The sequence below is a fragment of the Chiloscyllium plagiosum genome, unplaced genomic scaffold (assembly GCF_037043375.1).
Source record: "Chiloscyllium plagiosum isolate Xiang-an unplaced genomic scaffold, Cpla_swu_hap1 HiC_scaffold_28, whole genome shotgun sequence".
Classification (NCBI taxonomy): domain Eukaryota; kingdom Metazoa; phylum Chordata; class Chondrichthyes; order Orectolobiformes; family Hemiscylliidae; genus Chiloscyllium; species Chiloscyllium plagiosum.
In genome coordinates this window covers 31,795,599-31,816,391 of record NW_028270166.1, presented here as the reverse complement: position 1 = coordinate 31,816,391, position 20,793 = coordinate 31,795,599, and the positions used below count along the sequence as shown (strand labels likewise).

The following is a 20,793-nucleotide window of genomic DNA, read 5'->3' as shown; positions in this document are numbered from 1 at the left end:
CACCTTTTGGATTGTGGGAGGAAACCGGAGCACCCGGAGGAAACCCACACAGGCATGAGGAGACTGTGCAAACTCCACACAGGCAGTCGCTCAAGGCTGGAATCAAACCCAGGTTCCTGGCGCTGTGAGGCAGCAGCCACCGTGCTGCCCATTAAGACATTAAGAAAAATATGAGATTAAGCATCACTGAGTCATTCCATTGTAATTTTGTTTATTTAAACAGATTAAACGTTCTAGCAGGTTCTTCCTTTCTCATCTCTCAATGATAACTGTGTATTAATGTCACTTTGTGTATTGATGGTAAACAATAGTAATCAAGTCACCAAAATTCCAATTGTAGATTTATTAGTTTAATAAGCCTGAATTACTAAACTTTACACCTAAAATAATTTCACTCTGAAACAATGCTTTCCTCTTCTTATCACTCATTATGAAGGTGGGATTAACTATATTCATTTGGATAAATTCCAATCCAATTCATAGATTTTGCCTTTTTAATTAACTAATATCTTAAATATTGATGGGTTATATTAGAAATAAGTCTTTGTAATACTTCGAGAATTGAGTTTTCCTTCATTAAGTAAGCAAAAAATTGCAAAACCATGTTTCAGTCCATAAAGTTTCTGTAGTTTCCACAAATTTGATTTTATGTTTTATAAAGACTTTTAAATACATATCAATCTTTTAAATTGATATGTACGCCATGAACATTTTACTCTGGCTGATATAATAGATAAACAGAGTTATACACTCAAATATAAACTCATTATGGCCTCAGTATTTTTTTCAATGAATAAATCAATCACTCAATGAAGGGCAGGCATCAGAGACAACCAGGTAGCATTGGTCCAAGTTTGACCAAAAATTTAAAGAAATGAGTCAGCTCTATTTTCAATATGTTTACTTATTTAAACAAAAAGACCATCTGGCCCCATACCTTCAAACATAATGGAAGAGGTCCCTTAGGGAAGGAAACTGCCGTCCTCCTCTTGTCTGGTATGTATGTGACTTCAGAACCACAGCAATGTGGTTGACTCATAACTGCCCTCGAGGCAATTTGTGATGGGCGATAAATGCTGGCCTAGCCAGCAATGCTGTCATCTCATAATAAATTTAAAAAAAGGTTAAGTTTATTTTCGTCCATATAGTTTTGTGGAAATTTGTTCTTTTGGAGTTGCTGCAGGTTGGATTATGGGCAAGTTTTCCTCAGAGTTCTAAATAATAATAGCAGTGTTGCCTAATTAAGCCGTTTGCTTCAAAATGCATTGTTACATAGTTGGTGGAGCTCTTCATATCTGCTATGAGTGGCAGAGATGTAATGGATCTAGATTTCCGGTCAGATAAACTTTGTGGGCATAAGATAGCTTAAGCAAATGTTTGGACCAATGACCAAAATCTTATTCAAGCAGAGAGTTTCCAGGTTCTTTCTGACAAAAGAGAAATTTAGGGTGGGAATTCAGAACTTGGGGCCTTGGCTGTTGAAGGTATGGCCACCAATAGTACTTTGGTAGAACATTTAACATCGGTGTTGCCCAAAATGCCAGAATTGGAAGAAAGCTGACACATCAGAGGGAAGTTGGGCTGGAAGAGGTTACACAGGTGAGGAGAGGCAAAGCCTTGAGGGATTTGACAATGTGATGAGCGTTTTAAAATTGAGACATTGCTTAATTGGGAGCCTAGTTGGTCACCAAGCACAGAGCTGATGGGTGAATGAGTTTTGTCATAACTTAGCACATTGATCGCAGAGTTTTGGATGACCTCCAGTTTACTGAGAGTAGAAAGTAGGAGACTGGCCAGAGATATATTGGAATAAAGCATGGATTATGGTTTGAAGGACACATGAGGTAAGGCAGGAGCACAAGTTAAAACAGATGATCTATTAGTATAGATATATAATCAGAAACGCATGCTAGGGTTAAGTATGACACCAATATTGTAAACATGCTGGTTGAGCCTGGGCGATTCCTAGGCAGATGGAATTGTTGTTTGGGTTTGTGTTAGGGACTAAAGACAGTGACTTTGGTCTGCCTAGTATCTAGTTGCAGGAAGTTGCTGCTTATCCAGTATTAGAACTTAGAACAGTCCAGCACAGGAACGGGCACTTCAGCCCGCGATGTTGTGCCTAACATGATGTCAAATTAAACGAATCCCTTCTGCCTGCCCTTGGTCCACATCCCTCCAATCTTTGAGCTTATCTGAAAGTCCTTTAAACACCCCTATCATGTCTCTATCCAACACCACTCATAGCAATGTGTTCCAGACTCCTAACACACTCTGTGTAAAAAAAACACTTGCCCCTCAAATCTCCTTCAAGCTTTTCCCCTCTCACCTTAAATGCACACCCTCTAGTATTAGACATTTGAACTCTGGAGAAAAAGATTCTGTCAACCCTGTCTATGCATCTCCTAATTTTATAGATTTCTATCAAGTCTCCCCTCATCCTTTGCCACCCCAGAGAGAACAGCCCAAGTTTTCTAGCCTCTCCTTACAGCTCATATTCTGTAATCCAGACAGCATTCTGGTAAACCTCTTCTGCACCCTCTCCAAATCATTGGTTGGTTGGTTGTTTGTTTTAGCCATTTAATTTTAAGTGGCAGTATTTTAATATAAAATTTATTCCAAATTTATTCCAACAACCTAAATGATACAATGCTGTAAGTGACAATATTCTGTCTCCAAATCTTACTGCAATGATGGGACTTATAATATGCACGTAATTTTGTTTTCCTCATCCTTTATTTTAAGGTTATTGATTTAATTGCTTTAATTGCTTTATCCATTTTATCGATATTCTATACTGGGCAGTTACTATGCTCCTGTCAGAATTAAAGAATATATGAACTTGTCATTTGCTGCAATACAAGAGGAATGCTTTTTTTCCCAAAGTTATGCACTCTCAAAACCTGAAACAAATCGGAACAATCCCAAGCACTCACCAATGGCTCCCCTCTTAAAGAAGCACTGTTCTAACATGACATATTCAACTATAATACATAACAATCAATATCATTTCAGAACTGGCACATGGATACTGTGAAAATGGTGCAAAATGACTGGTGTTTACTAATTATCTTGTAGAACATTGGGCAGCTCCAGTTAGCTGCTTCCCAACACCAGTGTAGTTTGCAACATAAGCTGTGTGTAGAATTGCCACTCTGAAGCTATGTGTGGAGTCGTGAATTGAGACACTGACCTTCCACTACATTTTCAGGAGTTGTTGCCCACCTTCTGTAATGTAAATGTAAAATTATTGTTGCAAAGTTTTTGGACACATGATGCATGTCCTCGTAGTTTTAAAACTTTATCTCAAAACCTGAGAATGACCTGTTTTGAGACAAATGTCTGTCATGAATGTTTTCCCACTTAATAACACATTTCGATGGTGCAAAGTGAAATTAAAGCTATAGAATTATTACAGGACAAATTCCCTGTGTTGTGACTTTATTAGCACATAGTGACATTTTCCTGAGCCTAAAGTATAAGGTTCGAACCTTGTTCAAGTTTAAATTCTCTAATTATCAACAAATCTGTCTTGATGATACTGTAACTGGCCTCTGTGTCCCTGTGCAAAGAAAGGGAGAAAGAAATAAACTCAAATTCCTGCTTATGCTTGCTGTTCTTGAGGACACAGCTGTATTTATCAATGATCTCAGCCTACCGATATGTTTCCCAAGCTGACACAAAGTCAACTCCAGAATATCCTCAGATTCTTGGGGAAAGTCAGTAAGTGGGAAGAATGAAAATTGAAGAGATATGTTCAGTACTTGTAAAAATAACACATGCTGATTTTTGCCCAAAGGTTTCCTTCCGTTATCACTGCCAGCTCTACTCTGAATGGCGAAGGACCAACCAAAAGGTCCGATTGATGGCTGCAGACCATAACAGTGCTACTCAGCATTCTCTCCTCTCATCAAAGCTCATAAGAAAAGATTCCAGTGAAACAATTGTGTGAATTTATTGGTAAATATCGATAGAGAAATGAAAACTCTCAAAATTCACATTTGTCCCCAAAATGTGTAAAGTAACTCCAGCCAGCATCAGCAAAACAACAGCAACTTGTTTATTGGAATACATGCAAGAAAGAAACTTCATTTGCAACACTCTCAGGAGCCACTAAATATGCAGCCAGCATTTAAATGCAATTCTAATGAACAGTGGGATTAAAACATCATATTTCCATTATACGATTAGATGGTGGTTATTCTCCCATTGTAAGGTTAAAGCTTATGGAATAGTAACATGGAGTTTGAAATTTTGACAATCATTTGTGCTATCCTGCACAAAATAACAGGGCAAAGAACAAAAGAATGAGATGTGTGTGTGATCTGAACCTTCTTTGTTATAAGAGGCAGCAACCAGCTGTGAACACAAAGTAAACCCTTGGCATTGCACAGTATTCAGCTATTGGATTGGTCAGCACTAATTATGTGAAGACCTGGGAGACCCTCCGAATTTTATTTTTGCTGAATATTATTTTTAAATAGCGAAGTGGCAAAGCAGACATGCAAGCATAATTGGAATTCAGCAAGTTAAATGTGAACCTACAGGTCTGAGTAGTATCCTTTTTTAAATTTCTTTAGAAGATGAGATAGGAAATACTCCACTGACCAGTGTACATTATCTAGCACTGGTCTTGTGCATCACTGATGTATAACAACTTAATGTCTCAAAAGTGGCATATAATCACATTCTAATATTGGTGTTGTGACATTTTTTTAGTGGCAATTATCTCCTGACTTCAACAAATTACACTCTTATTGTCAAATACTCTGCATGTTTTTAAAAATCACATTTTTGCAATATAGTTAGCAACACTACAATCAGTTTCCTGTACTTGTGACCACAGTGCATAGTCAGAGAGCTTGGAAATGTCACTAAATGACAACTTTGAGATATAATTTGTAAAATTTAAAACAGTGAAAATGTATTCGGAAAAAGCTAGAGAAAACAAAAGTAATCAAAATGAATAAGTGGAACCATAGAAGTCATAAATCTTCAAAACCTGTATGAGAAGTAAAAAACGCCTGGGCAAATGTTGTTCAAAGCACTTATTATTTTTCATTGCAGCTAATTTGACAAAATTTGGCTTGAATTAAAACCTGTTATACAAAACTTTATTTGTTTTCCAAATATGATGGGTTTGGAAGAGGTGTTCGCTTCCAAAATTTATCTTTCCCTTTTGAAGGTTAGCTGACTGCAGTAGATGGAAGGACTTTTTGCTTTCTAGTCTGGTAGAGTAGATTTCTGTTTCCTGCCTTTCTTCCAAGCCATCCATAAACATTTGATAAGTGAAATATCAAAATAATACTGTACAGTTTGTGAAAATGTTTAAAGAGGGCTTATATTATTAAAACTCGTTCAATGTGTTTACCACCTTTTTTATAGTTTTCAGAATGTTTGTTTAGTTTTTAATTGCAGAATTCTTGGTGCACAATTTAAGGGCTTTGTGCAATTCCAATGTGATGTAAAGTTTAAATGTAAGTTTAGGGAGACTGTAACTTTTAAAAAAAATTTGTTAACTTCAGTATTTCTCCTTCTGATCATTGATTTTTAAATTGAAATTGATGGTGATAGAGCAATGAGCACTGATTGTGATTATACAGGTGAAAACTCTCATTCGTCATCACCTTTTTTCTTCCTTTGAGGATAATTATTTTATAGCAATCCATTAATTTATGATTACACTTCTATTGTTCAATATTTCTTAAACTGAGATTCAGTCTGACACGTAAACATAGTCGCCATGTGTTCCAGTGCATGAAGCTCCATTTTCTTATTATCTGCACAAAAAATGAAAAGCTGCCACATTGCATCCTCTGTAATTTATTGTCAAAGAAAACTAAACACTATTTGCATTCATGATTCTATCACCACTTGCACAAGAAAGAGCAAAACTGAGATAAAAAGAAAAGCTTTCAAGCTAAAACAAAGTGCAGAGAACGTTAGAAATGCATTTTGTTTTTGTTAGACTGCCTACATTTCTGAATTGTTGAAGTAATGACAGAATTTCAGTAAAACAAAAACAAAATCCTATTTGGCAAACGGTAAATTACTAACGAGTATGCCTTCATCATATGTAAATTTACATGGAGTATTTGTATGAGCAGATTGTAAACAGCCTTGTTCTGCAGTTTGAACTTTTAATTAGAAATTCTACATATCGATAACTATATGCTTCCAAGCACATCAATTTGATGCAAAAGAAAATTGGCTTAATAAACATAACATCAATGTTTTAGCTAGCTTGCTAGCTAAGAGGAAATAAATATCATGCTTTTGTAAAATTTTCAGGACATTTGAAAGCACTTCACAGTCAATGGATTACTTTTGTAATGCAGCCATTTATTAAACTTGAAAGTAAATTAGCAGACAATTTTTGTTCAATAAGGTGCCAGTATAAGCAATGCAATGAATGAATGCTCAAAAAAGTTTGGTTGTGGTTGAAGGATGTATGTTAACTAAGAGACTAGTGGAACTGCTGCTGCTCTTCAAATAATTCTGAGAGATGATTTTTGCTCATTTAAACAGGGCCCTGATTAAATGTCTCATCCAAATAACAGCACCTGACTATGTACTGTTTAGCCAGCACTCCAGCTTCTGTATCAGGCGGAATTTATGTACTCAAATCTTGACTGGGGAAGGAGGGGGTGTGCTTCAACCCATGAACATCTGATCTGGTGCGGAGTGCAACCAACTGAGCCAAACTGATTTTTTTTTTAATTAAGGGAATTTTGGAAAATTTTGTTTTTGTTGAACTAAGTCCCTTTTGATGTAATTTTCTGGCACTTGATTGAAATTATGGCTTTTTTTTTCAATTTTAGTAAAGCAGAGTATTTAATGTTCTTTGACTTTGTGTGAACTGTTGTGATCCTCACCTCTTTAAACTGAGGTTCAATTGTTTTGTCTGTGTCTGTACAGCAACCTTTCTTTTGGCCAGGTTCAGAAATCCCAGTAATGTAATCTGTTAATGGCTTTTGAAAGTTCCATTTCTGAAAAACTGCTTTGTCTTATATTCCAATGTCGGACTGCTCAGAAAATCTTACTAAATTAGGTGACAGACACATCATTATTGTTAGTACCTATAAGAGATGAGTTCCTGCCTGTGGGTTTCAGATACAAAACTGTACTGTATGAAGTATGTGAGTTTGTTTACATTTCCTCTGTTTTCTTCATGTGGTTGCTGACTTTGCAACCTGCCACCTCGAGCCTTAATTTTCTTAATTGAACTCCTTTTTACTTCCCCAAGTAACTCCAACATACCAGTTGGATAAGTTTTGATTGATAATTTTTTTCTTGCTTTGATAGGTTTCTTAATCTGTTTAAAATGACACCTATACATGCTACAAATGCAAAACTTATGATTTTTTTTTTAAGTAACATGGTACATCCTGATTGGATGTCTTTAATTCTTGACACATGCCCATTTCTTTGAGCAGGTTAGTGTTGAATTTGCTTGAAATATTTTGTTGAAATTGTGGTCTTCACATTTCATGTGACATGCAACTTTCAAAATTGCATTTAGTTCCTGCCAAAATCATTTTGTAAAATACATTTGCAACACGAGTTGGTTAATTTTCATTTGATTACTAGAATTGATTAAAATAATGTTTTGCCTAAAATTAAATGAAATGTAAAGGTGGATTAGCAGGCCTGAATTTTATGCCTGGTTGAAAGTGAGGTTACTGGAAACCTAAGAAATGATTTGAACGAAATTTAAGATAATGATAAATGGTTTCTGATTCACTGATGTTGGGAACATAGCAAGAGTGTTGTTACACTGAGAATTTATCAATCCTGAAACAGAAGGGGGGGGAATTCAGTTCACAGTCACATTCCTAACCACTGCCAATATACCCCAATGCAGATATTTGACATGTAAAAAGAATGAGGGTAGACTCATTGTATTAAGTAATCTTTTAATAGTTTCTGACAATGCTCACCACGTTAAAACATGGCTGTTTGAATGAGATATAGGATGAGTGAACACAACTTTTACTTCAGCAAGAGGCAGTTTATTAGGGATTGATTGGGAGGGATTTTTATTTCCCATTTTGTAGATAATAAACACTTCAAGGAACTGACCCGATATGAAACACTTCAAAAACGTAATATCAAAGAGTAAGGAACTGGTTTGGTGTTGATTTATCCAATGACTGTCAGCAGTGTTAAACAAATCATGTTGAAAAGTGCAGGAATGCAGTTGAGATCTAATCCTAATTATTGCAAAAAGTTGAGCTGCTAGATTTAGACATGCTGTGATAGTTTTAATTATCAGTCATTTTGAGAAAGAAACCGACCATAATTTTAAAACCATTGTTCTATATCTTTAGCTAATGACTTTTATTTCTTTATTTTGAATATCTTAAAAAACTTAAGACCTGAATTGATGCACAGGTATTTATGTCAGTATTTTTTAAATGAATTTTTGTCCCCAAAAGTCTTACTCGCTGGACCAATAGAGATGCAACATTATTGGACTGTGCACAACCATGATTTCAATCCATTGATTGTCTTAGACTAATTGGATCCAAAGAAAATGACACAGTTGCTGACTTTGACATAATTGTTAATTTTTATTATAAAAGTTCAATAGCTATTCTGTACTGCCGTCTAACTAATTGGACAGTGAGGTAAGGTTAGGCAGATTTGGGCCTTGAACTGTTGGAGTTTTGAAGAATGAAAGGTAATCTTATGGAAACACACAAAGTACTGATGGAATTTGACAGGGTATATGCTGAAAGGATATCAGAAAGCAGGAAGATTTTCCCTTTGTTGGAGAGACAAGAAAACTCAGTTTAAAAAGGGATCTTCCATTTAAAATAGAAATTGGGATGACTTTTCTTCTGAGGGACATGAATCTTTGGGGCACTCTTCCCTTGAATAATGGAGGCATAATCATTGAACTTGTAAAATTGAGATAAAAAGGGAGTGGTTAGTCATCCAGAGTAGATTGAAATATGAAGTTTATGCCTCAATCAAATCAGCTATGATCTTATTGGATGATTGAGCAGGCTGGTAGGACTGAATTGCCTTCCTTGCTGTCTCAGAAGTGGCCACCTCTCTGTGGCACTGTGGAAACTTCTACATTGCCAACTGTCTGACTTAGACTGGCAATGTGGATTACCTGGCCACTACCTTAATTAAGCGCAGATTAGGTAGCAGCTCATTAAGAGGCCTCTTCAAGGGAAACTGCCACTATGATATCACTGCCCATCTGTTCAGGCTCAGGACCCGCTTATGGTCCCAGCTTCAGGACTCACCCCTTTCCAAGAAAATAGACCTGTGTATTTAATCCTAAAATAGCTGAAGCGGTTATTTGTTTCAAATTAATGCTGTTATTTCTGGTTAGTGATTTATCTTTGGATGTTACTCTTTGTATAATATAAAACTGTGATTAATTTCTTTTTTTAAAAAAAGCAAGGTTACTGGACCATATTGAACAGAAATTTCCGGTTTAATCCCTTTATTTTTTGCTGGCATGACAGTAATGGCAGTCAGTGTTCTATGAATCAAAGAGCGAGTTATCAGTGGATTTTTTTTTACTCCTTAGTGCTATTCCTATTGGACAATATTGAGCAAGAACAGGGTCTAGCTGGTCATTGATACAATGTAGTCTTTTTTTTGCCTCTTCTGCTAAATATAGAATGGCAAATTAATTAAGGCAGTAGAGGAACTTTCATCCTAATTGATATAATTGCGAAGGGAAGAAAAATTAAGAGGATAATTTTTCGGTACTTTAATATCCTTTACGCGCCTTCTTTATTTTTGCACAAACAGTTAGTCCATATCGAGAATCTGTCATCCGCAATGTTTTTTGTACGTTAGGTACTATTAACCCAATCAAAATAATGCACTGATTTATATGTGTACTACTCAGTTCTCAGCGTGAGTATTGATCATGGAAAATTTTCATCTTCTGAAATTCTGAAATTCTTCTGTCCTTTGTGTGGTCAGATATCAAAATGGTGCTCATCACCTTCTATTATGGTAAAAACTGTTCTGAAATTCATGATTTAGGTGGAGTTTTTTTTTTAAGTTCCATTGTATAAGGAAAGATACTGTGGCAATAGGAGGATATGATTTCTGTAAATCCTCCCTAAACCTGTAGTGTTTGAAGATAGCACTCTAAAATAACTTGAACAGAATGCCGCTCACTTTTATATTTAAGTATCAATTAAAGCTGAAGCTTTGTCCTTGTTGAGAAAATTTCAGTAGAGGATTTTAAAAATGTTTGATATTTGTTTCTGACTCTTTGAAGGTCTCTTGGAAAAATCTAAAAAACATCCTTTAAGAAGCCTCTTACTTATGCAGTTGGTTATTTAATAGTATTTTTTTCCATTTACTTCATGATAGATGTTTGGTTTCAAGTGTGTTTTTGCAACAATTGAATTGAGCTCTTCTCTGAAAGGATTTTGCATGGAAATAAAGTGAGGGCTTGGACACCTCAAGGTGTGTAGTAAGTTCTTGTGGTTCTGTCCCAGCAGTAGTAAACTGTTACATATATTGTTAATGTCATTACTCTTGGAATGTATAATGTTTTAACTATCTGGTTTGTAGTTGCTATAAATTGTGTACATATTTACAATCATTATATCCTGGCTATTACCATTATTATAATGCCTTTGGGTAATTGTCTTCATTCCATTTTTGTAAATATGATACATGTATTCATAATTCAATTTCATATCTTGAATAAACTATATCCAAAGTCACTTTTATGCTGTAATTATTTTACACATTAAATGCTATAGAAGAATAAATTTTACTTAAGTTTTACCTTGATTAAATAAATTAAGTTAATCTGTACCACTTTACCATTTTTGTGAATATTTCTGTTTTATGAAACGGTGTATCAAAGTTTAATTTTTACATCTGCATCAGTTATTAAAACTGGGTCCGATAGACAAGGCAGAATTAGGTTTGATCCCAACAGAAAAACAGTTGAAGCAAAGGGTACCTCAATGAGGTGAGTTGGCCAACACTCCTGCTCCTGATTTGTTCCTTGACAACAACTGGAAATTGCACACGTAGGTGGTGTTTGGTGAGGGCAGGAGCGGTTTTAGCCCTGACTGTATAATTGGCTCTGCCTTCCTTGGCACATATGCAAAATTTTCCCATTTTGGTAGAATAGTTGGTGGTACCATCCGCCAAGACCAGTTCGATGTTTGTTGGAACTGGGGGCACATCCACTAAATCATCTCTTGTATTGCTAACATAGCACCTATGGGGGTTATAACTATTGAACCATATAGAACATTACAGCGCAGTACAGGCCCTTCAGCCCTCGATGTTGTGCTGACCTGTGGAACCAATCTGAAGCCCATCTAACCTACACTATTCCATTGTCATCCATATGTTTATCCAAAGACTATTTAAATACCCTTAATTTTGGCGGGTCCAATACTGTTGCAGGCAGGGCATTCCATGCCCCTACTACTCGGAGTAAAGAACTAACCTCTGACATATGTCCTATCTCTATCACCCCTCAATTTAAAGCTATGTCCCCTCGTGCTAGCCATCACCATCTGAGGAAGAAGGCTCTCACTGATCACCCTATCTAATCGTCTGATTGTCTTGTATGCCTCTAATTAACCTTCTTCTTTCTAACAAAAACAGTCTCAAGTCCCTCCACCTTTCCTCATAAGACCTTCCCTCCATACCAGGCAACATCCTGGTAAATCTCTGCACCCTTTCCAATGCTTCCACATTATAATGTGGCAACCAGAACTGTACACAGTATCCAAGTGTGGCCTCACCAGAGTTTTGTACAGCTGCAACATGACCTCGTGGCTCCAAACCTCAATCCCTCTACCAATGAAAACAACACACCATACGCTGCCTTAACAATCCGAGCAACCTGGGTGGCAGCTTTCAGGGATCTGGATTCACTTCTCCACTGACTTGTATAAGGCCCTTAGTCACCACAGCTGCCTACAGTCGCAATTTGAAGTGATATGTGTCTGTATTTCTTGAAGTGATCTATATTCTATATTTCGTGTCAATGCCTGCAGGTTTGGTTTAAAGGAAGAGAAACTCTGCTGAATATAATTATTGTCTTAAGAATTTATAACTTGCTTTCATTTATTTTTCTTTTGCAAATCAACCTGTAGCATGGTACAAAAAGAATTTTTTTCACAAATCTGTTTGTTGGGACACGAGTGTCACAGGCAAGACCAGTATTTATTCCTTGTAACTAGTTTTCCTTGAGAGGGTGGTGCTGAGCTGCTGCCTTTTCGCACTTCAGTCTGTGTGAAATGAAGTCCGGTAATGCTGGTGGCTAGAGAGTTTTATTTAGATGAAGTTTTGGCGATGGAATAATTATATGTGTCCACACTAGGATCATCTGTGACTTGGAGAGAAATTTAAAAAGGAAGCACACATGAATATATATCACTGTGTTCATATCAGTTGAAGTTGAGGGTTTGAGAACTGTTGCCAGACAAGCTTTGATGAGTTATTGCATCTTGTAGATGATACTACTCTATTGGTGGGGCAAGTGAATGTTTAAGGTGATGCAAGGGATGAAGATCATGTAGGCTGTTTTGCCCTGGATAATGTCAAGCTTCTTGAATTTTGCGAATTTACTTACCCAGGCAAGTGGAAAATATTCCATTACGTTTCCAGTTTGTGGTTTTCAATAGGCAGGATTTGGGGATTAGGAGGTAAGATTCTCACTGCAGTGTTTCCAGCTCTCATAGTCAGAATGTTTATATAACCAAATTAAGTTTCTGGTCAGTTATGATTCTAGCACATTTATACGAAGGAATTCAACAAAGATCATGCCATTGAACTTCAAGTGAATTAATCAGACAGTTGTTGAAGACAATGAGTTTGTTTATTGCTGAGGATTATCTGAGAAGTTGAATAGAACAACCTACTCTTGACCTTTTGAAATGGAGAGAAGGACGTTAAGGTAGCTGAAGACAGCTGGAGCTAGTTGGGCTCTGAGCAAATTAAGTAGCTATAGTTTGGGTCTGAGCTGATTGGTCTTCCTCAACCATATTAATTTGGTGGATGTAGGTTTGCTCACTGAGCTGGAAGGTTCATTTTCAGACGTTTTGTCACCATACTGGGTAACATCTTCAGTGAGCCTCCGGACAAAGTTTCATTCAGAGCTTTGACTTTGTCCGGAGGCTCACTGAAGATGTTACCCAGTATGGTGATGAAATGTCTGAAAATGAACCTTCCAGCTCAGCGAGCAAACCTACATCCAGAACCTCAACCTCAGCTACAAATCTTCTCAAAACTCGCTAATATTAATTTTATAGATTTAGGTATGACTTAGCTAGTGAGTTTTTCCCAATTCTAATTCATTTAAATTCACTAGGGTCACAGTTACTATCAATTCAGTCCAGAAGTTAACTTCTTGTCCATATTTGAGCTAAAGTTGAATTGGGGCCTGGAGCCAACTACTTTGGCAAACCCAAATTGAGCTTAGTGAGTGGGTTATTGGTGAGAAAGTGAACCATGGCAGCACTGTCAACAACATATTCCATCACTTTCTGAATTGTAAGTAGAAAGGTGGTAGTTGGGTGGAGTGGAGAGAATATATCTGAGAATTTTCCACTTGGCCAGGAAGTTGTCAGATATAGGATGAGTAAAATAGCTTGTTTAGAAATGTAGCTAGTTCTAAAGCACAAGCCTCCACTGTAGCTGGACATTGTCTACCCTATTGCCAGCCTTTGCCTCATCTTGCATGCTCAGCCATTTCATGATATAATGTGGAATTAATCCAATTGGTTTGTTAACTGGCCTGTGATGGTACAAACATCAGGACCAAAATGGATCACTGAATTTGCACTTCTGGCTGTAGGTAGTTAGGTATAGGTTCTACACTCAGAAGACCGATCAGAAGAATTTACCACAATATCTTCATTTAGTTGTTCCCTCTACTTCTGTAGCAAGTGACTTTACTGTCAATCTCTAACTCAATTGAGAATATTCTCCCTCCATATTAACTTATTTCATCATATGTTTGGCCACCCAATTATAGATAAGCCCATCTTTGATTAATTCCTTGTATCCTTCTTCACCCACATGCCCTTTTGCCCTCTTCATTAGAAAAAGGTAGGGCCTCATGGACCTTCCTTATCACAAAGATTAAGACTATCCATTCAGTAATTTCTGCTGTTTCCCTTCTTCCTAGTGCACTTGGAAAAAACTTGCTTTAACAAATAGAGAACCCTTGTCCTGGATCTGAACTTGCATCTTTCTCCAGTATCCCTCCTATCTTCCCTTTCGCCCTTACCAAGCTGAACTCGTTTGAGGCCTACGTCCTGCTCCCTCCTTCAGCTAAACCACTTACTCTGGATGTAGGTTTGCTACTGAGTTGGAAGGTTCATTTTTAGACATTTTGTCACCATACTAGGTAAGCAATTACTGTCCAATTTCTTTCTTATCTTATGAGCTAATATTAAGTGTTTCCTCTCCTCTGGAACTGTTGTCCTCCGTTCAAATCCAGTTTCATTGTCCCTCTCTTTAAAAATATACATTTGATCCCTCTGTCCTTGCAAACTACCACCACATTCTTGATTTCTCTCCTCTTCTAAGTATTGTTGCTTCTTAAACCTGTGTCCATGCTCCCTCAGTTCCATGTATAAAGGCCTGTAAGTTTTTGCAGCTCATTGAAATAAGTCTTTTCAGAATCTCACAACATGCTATGCAACTGTGTTATTACAGTCACAAATCATTCATACCAGAGGATCGATGGTCTCTTCTCACTCCAATTCCAAAACAAAAGGAAAAAAATCATTTAACCCTTTAAACGTGTGCTGCTTTCAGGATGATTGTGGCTAATCTGCCTCAACTCTATCTTTTTCATACTAACGTGGATAGGAAATTGGTTAAGTGGCAGGAAACAGATTAAATACTAAAATTGGCAGGATGTGACTAGCGGTGTCCTACGTGGATCTGCGTTGGGGCCTCAACTATTCAAAATATTCATAAACAACTTGGATAATGGCATAAAAAGTCAAATATCCAAATTTGCTCTTGTCACTAAATTGGGCAGCATTGTCGACGGTGTTGATGACTGCGTAGGAGAAAGTGAGGACCGCAGATGCTGGAGAGTCAGATTCGAAAAGGGTGGTGCTGGAAAAGCACAGCAGGTCTTCCTGATGACATTCCTAATGAAGGGCTTATGCTGTCCTGCTCCTTGGATGCTGTCTGACCTGCTGTGCTTTTTCAGCACCACACGTTTTAACTTTGACTGCATAAACTTACAAACAGATATTGACCAATTAGGTGAAAGGGCAAAGCTGTTGCAGACTCATTAATATCAGCAATTGTGAGGTTATCCATTTTGGACTGAAAAAGGATTGAATAGGGTATTTTTAAGAAGGCACAGAATTAGATAAGTGGATGTCCAACAGGATTTGGAGTTCAGTGCATAGCTGTTTAAAATATCACAAGCAGGTGCAGAAAATAGTCAAGGCAAATGAATGCTGGCCTTCATATCTAAAGGGCTGGAGTATACGGATACAGACATTTATGCTGCAGTTATACAAAACCCTAGTTCGACCTCACTGTGAGCAGATCTGGCAAACACCTTAGGAAGGATGTTTTGGCCCTGGATGGATGCAGATTTACACGGATGATAACTTAACACCTGAAAGTTCAGGTATGAGGAAGGATTAGACAAAGTCAGCCTTTATTCTCTAGAGTTTGGAAGGTTAAGGTATGATCTAATCAAGGCTTTCAGGATATTAACAGGAAAAGACAGATTCAATAAAACTATTTCCACTGGTTGAAGATTCTAAGAATGAGGGCCAGGCCTTTCAGGAGAGATGTGAAAAAACACTTCTATACACAGAGTAGTGGAGATTTGGAACTGTCTTCCTCAAACAGCAGTTGATGCTAATTCAGTTGTTAAATTTTAATCCGAGACAAATTTTTATTAAGCAAAGGTATAAAAGGATATAGGTCAAGCAGGCATATGGAGTTAGGTCACAGATCAGCTATGATTTTATTGAAAGCAAAGCAAATTTGAGGGACTGAATGACATACCCCTGGTCCCAAGTTCCTATCTCCATATCTCTTAATTCCGTTACATGAAAAATACTATCGATGAATATGCCTCACGAAGATCCTTCTTCTCTACACTAAGGTATATAAGCCTCAATCTATCAGTCTAGTGAATCTTGTTATGCTCCCTCTAAGGTAAATATATTCTTTCCTGTACAGAAGATGCCAGATATGGTTTTACCAAGCCAGTAAAACCTCTTCTCTCAAGATCTTTATTGCTCAAGTATTGGAATATATCATATAATTTTCTTTCTAAATTGCATCCTGTAGCTACATGTTAACTTAGATGTACAGACTGTACAGCACTATTATAGTGGTGATAATTTTTATGAAGCTCCTTGAGACTTGAGTGAAATTGCCTTTTAATTAAAAAAGGAAAGTAAAAGACTTGGAAGTCTGTCTTTCAGTTTTGCATTTTGTAACCAATTGAGTGAAAGGGTGAATATTAAGCAATTGAGATGATATTTCATAACAGAAATGCAAGTGGACATCAAATATTTTTTCTATTGAGAGTTTGTTTCTTTGTTATTGCCTACTACCCAGACAGGTGCAAACATGTTATCTATCATTACATAAAGAAAATAATTTTTTTCCCCAATATTTCTGACCTGGTTAGATTGTCATAATATCAAATCATTTAAACCGACCTTTTTAAATGAAACCAAACAGGAAATACTTGTGAGCATGAGAAGAAACTAGATTACTCAACAAAATGTTTCTCAATGGAGCCACTAGTATAGAAGTCAATGGCAAGAGCCCAGGCTATTTGATGGAAATACAGAATGTAGCTGAACTGTACAATCTTCAGCCATAAGTGGTGTTTGGATAATCCACCTTGGCCTCCTCCAAAGCTCCTCAGCATTACAGATACTAGTCTTAACCCAATTCAATTCACTCCACCTGATGTGAAGAAATGGTTGAAGGCACAAAATGCTGGAAAGGCTGAATGCCTGAACAAAATTCTAGCTGAACTGTGTGGTGATTCCACAGATAAAGAATGAACTCAAAGTTTGTGAAAAGATTTATAGCTCGGGTGCTCGTTGTTGTGGTTCTGTTTGCCGAGCTGGGAATTTGTGTTGCAGACGTTTCGTCCCCCGTCTAGGTGACATCCTCAGTGCTTGGGAGGGACAACACTATTATTATAGGACAAGCCAAACAGAGAACAGCCAGGGAATTCCTAGAGGCATGGCACTCATCCACAGGTTCAATCAATAAGCAAATCGACCTGGAACCAATATACCGGCCTCTGCAACCGACAGCTAGAACCGACAACTGGAAGCGGCAGATTCAAACCACTACAAATGCCAGAGGAAAGATCACAGAAGCGCTTCACAGGAGGCTCCCAAGCACTGAGGATGTCACCTAGACTGGGGACGAAACGTCTGCAACACAAATTCCCAGCTCGGCAAACAGAACCACAACGAAGAATTTACTGCCACTCACTATCCACAACCAGATGTTGAGAATGGGTAATCAATTGGGTGTGTTTAAATCTTTAACCATCTCTTCCCACAGAAAGAATAGCCAGGAGAAGACAGAAGAATATGAGGAAAATTGTGGATATGTTAAAAGTGGCACGGTCACATGGTGTTTTGCTAGAGTTATAGACTTTGATTTGCAATGGTTAACCTGTTAATTTGAATGTATTGACCAACTAGTTAACAATTTTTATGCCTTGAATCTAAAATGACATTACATGCCTTTTGCATTTAAGGGAAACAGATACACATGGTGAAGAGGAGAGCAGGAAGTTATATTGATGTCCATTCTGTATTTTTGCGCACACTGTGTAAACAGACAGAGCATCACTCAGTCATGTAGCTACTTCTATATAGTGTTTGGGAGCTGATACCATTTGTATTTCAAGTTTAATTTCACTCAGTCAGTCGGTGGAGAGGTAAGTTGTTCTATGCTAAGAAGGGGCTTGCAAATTGGTGGCATATTTACAGCCCAGCTTGAAGCTGGTTTGTGAGGTCGAGGGAGGAACTTCACATTTATCAAGTTAGGGATTAGCAGGTGCTAGAAGTCCAAGATAGAATAATCAGATGTAGATTACCAATGGATTGAAAGGCTTTGTGTGCTTGATGAGCTGACGTATTGCTCTCATCCTCCTTTGCATAGATTAAATGAATTAATTAGATGGTCATTTTCCATGAGATGTGTATACTGCACTCCCGCCTACAGCATGTAGTATCTTTCTTTCCATTGTAATGCATTATTCAGACAGTTGCTAAAGGCTGACTCTTTGGCTGATGCGCACAGGGTTTGTTTTTGGAGAAATTTCACCATATGGCTTTGCAAGTTTCCTTATTTTATCTTATCAATCCAACTAAATTAACTACCTACCCCAATCCTGTGGCATCTCTCACATCCAACTCTGGCCCCATGTTATCACACTATGTTATGAGAAGGACTTGCTGCTCAACAAAGGCTGCTGTGCGCCTGGACAAGGGTTGGCAGTCCAGCAACATCCACAGCACATAGAAATCACTCTGTCAACCCCTATTCTTGATTGGAGGAGCCAGTATTGCAGTGGGGTGGACAAAGGTAAAAATCTTTAATCTAACCCCTGTCTGTTTACCCTAGTTATTGTGTAAACACCAGACACTTTGCCTGTCTGTAGCTACATCCCATCTCAATGCTACCCTGACCCAGTGCCTACTGTAGATATACAGCTCATCTTTGTCCAGTAGAGGAACATCACATACAGGCAAGCATTTGGACAAATACAAACATGAGCTTTTACTTGCAGACAGCAAAAATGAACACAATGTTTGCCCTCACAGTGCAAACCAGCTTTTGACATCACTAAATGACTATTTTACAATCTATGCTGCTTTATCCAGCTCTGACCTACTGGAAGTAGATATCAATGTGATCCTGTATTGCTTGTAGTGCCTGGTGAGCTCGGTCACGTTCAAAGACATCTCCTCAATGTCTTTGTCCTCCTTCTCAGATTTGCTGTAGTAGTTCAGAATGCAGCATATCGCTTTAGATTAGATTACTTTACAGTGTGGAAACAGGCCATTCGGCCCAACAAGTCCACACCGACCCGCCGAAGCGCAAACCACCCATACCCCTACATTTACCCCTTACCTAACACTATGGACAATTTAGCATGGCCAATTCACCTGACCTGCACATCTTTGGACTGTGGGAGGAAACCGGAGCACCCGGAGGAAATCCACGCAGACACTGGGAGAACGTGCAAACTCCATTTCCTGTGAACAAGTGAGGTGCAGTGTCAGTGCAGACTCTATGTCCTGGGAAACTGTGATGATTGCAGGAAGCTGCCTTCTCTCTGCTGTGAAGGTGACAGCCACTCTGAGTTCCTACACTCATGGCTGCCCCCAGGTTGCAAAGGGTGATCTGTGCAGGATTTCAGTGGCATTTCAACAAAGCATCAGGACAGTGGCCGATGCCACCTGTGCATGATCACACAATTTGTTTTGTTTCCTGATGAAGAGATCAGTGCTGCAGCCCCAGAAAGTAGGATTTGGGAACATAGCTAGTATCCCCAGGTGCAGGGTGCCATTGACTTCCCACATGGAACAGAGAAGGCTGTCAGCTGATGCTGCAGAATTCTTCAACACGAAGGGATTCTATTCCATTAATGTTCAGGAGATCTGTTTTACTGTTAGTACATCCTGGAGTTGTATGCCCACACTGCATGGGCAGCTGCCATGATTCCTCTATCCTGGAGCAAATTGTGGGCTTGGTGTGTTTGAGAGTCCAGATGCCATACAGGCTGCTACCACTGAGGGCAGATTTAATGCAGGACCATGGTGGAACAGAGTACCGGGCTGGTGAAGATGTGCACCAAGCTGGTGAGCCCTCCAGCCAGGCTGTGCTCTGTATAATTAGCACAGGCAGTGAACTGCCATTGCCCTTCAAACACACATCTTGGTGTGCTTTTCCACAGATTCCCTAAGGCAGCAGGGCAGGTAATGGTAGAACTGCTTTTACCAGTTGTGGCAGAGAACAAGGAGGTTATGTTGGAGCTGTACAAAACTTTGTGTGGGGGGGCGGGGGGTGTATTGGAGAGCCAACAGGATGTTGTCCAGGATGGAGCAGCTTCACGATTAAGAGAGGCTAAGTAGGCTCAAGTTGTTTTCTTTGAGCTGAGAAGGATGATGGGGAAGGACCAGATTGAGGTGTAAAAGATTGAGGGGGCATAGACAGGGTTGTTAAGAAGCAACTGTTCCCTTAGTCAAAGAGTTAACGAGGGGATATAATTTTCAGGTAAAGGGCAGGAGGTTTAGAGGGGATTTGAGGAAAATATTCTTCAGCCAGAGGGTGGTGGGAATCTGCAACGTATTTCGTGCAAGGGCAGTAAAGACAGGAAACTTCATAACCTTTAAATAATACATGGATAAGCATTTGAAATGTCATCATTCTCAAGGCTCTCGGCTAAATGCTGGAAAGTGGAATTAGTGTTGATAGGTCAGCGTAGACTTGATGGGCTGAAGGGCCTCTTCTATTCTGGAAGACAATAATGGATGTACCTCCTGGATATTTTCACACAGAGGTTGACGGGTATATGGAACGAGCCGCCAGAGGAAGTGGTGGAGCCTGGTACAATTACAGCATTTAAAAAGCATCTGGATGGGTACATGAGTAGGAAGGGTTTAGAGGAATACGGGCCAAATTCTGGCAAATGGGATTAAATTAATTTATGACATCTATTACAATTGCAACATTTAAAAGGCACCTGATGGGTATATGAATGGGAAGGGTTTGGGGGGATATGGGCCGGGTGCTGGCAGGTGG

At 38.4% G+C, this 20,793-nt stretch overlaps 1 protein-coding gene across 1 annotated transcript in view; it reads left to right on the top strand.

The window, feature by feature from the left end:
• The window catches only part of marchf2 (membrane-associated ring finger (C3HC4) 2), a 57,227-nt gene extending 46,515 nt beyond the window's left edge, over positions 1-10,712 (top strand). The window contains exon 5 of the mRNA XM_043721035.2: positions 3,800-10,712. Coding sequence (XP_043576970.1) covers positions 3,800-3,952 — 153 coding nt within the window. The 3' untranslated portion in view covers positions 3,953-10,712. The remainder of the gene's footprint in view (positions 1-3,799) is intronic.
• Positions 10,713-20,793: the final 10,081 nt, after the last annotated feature.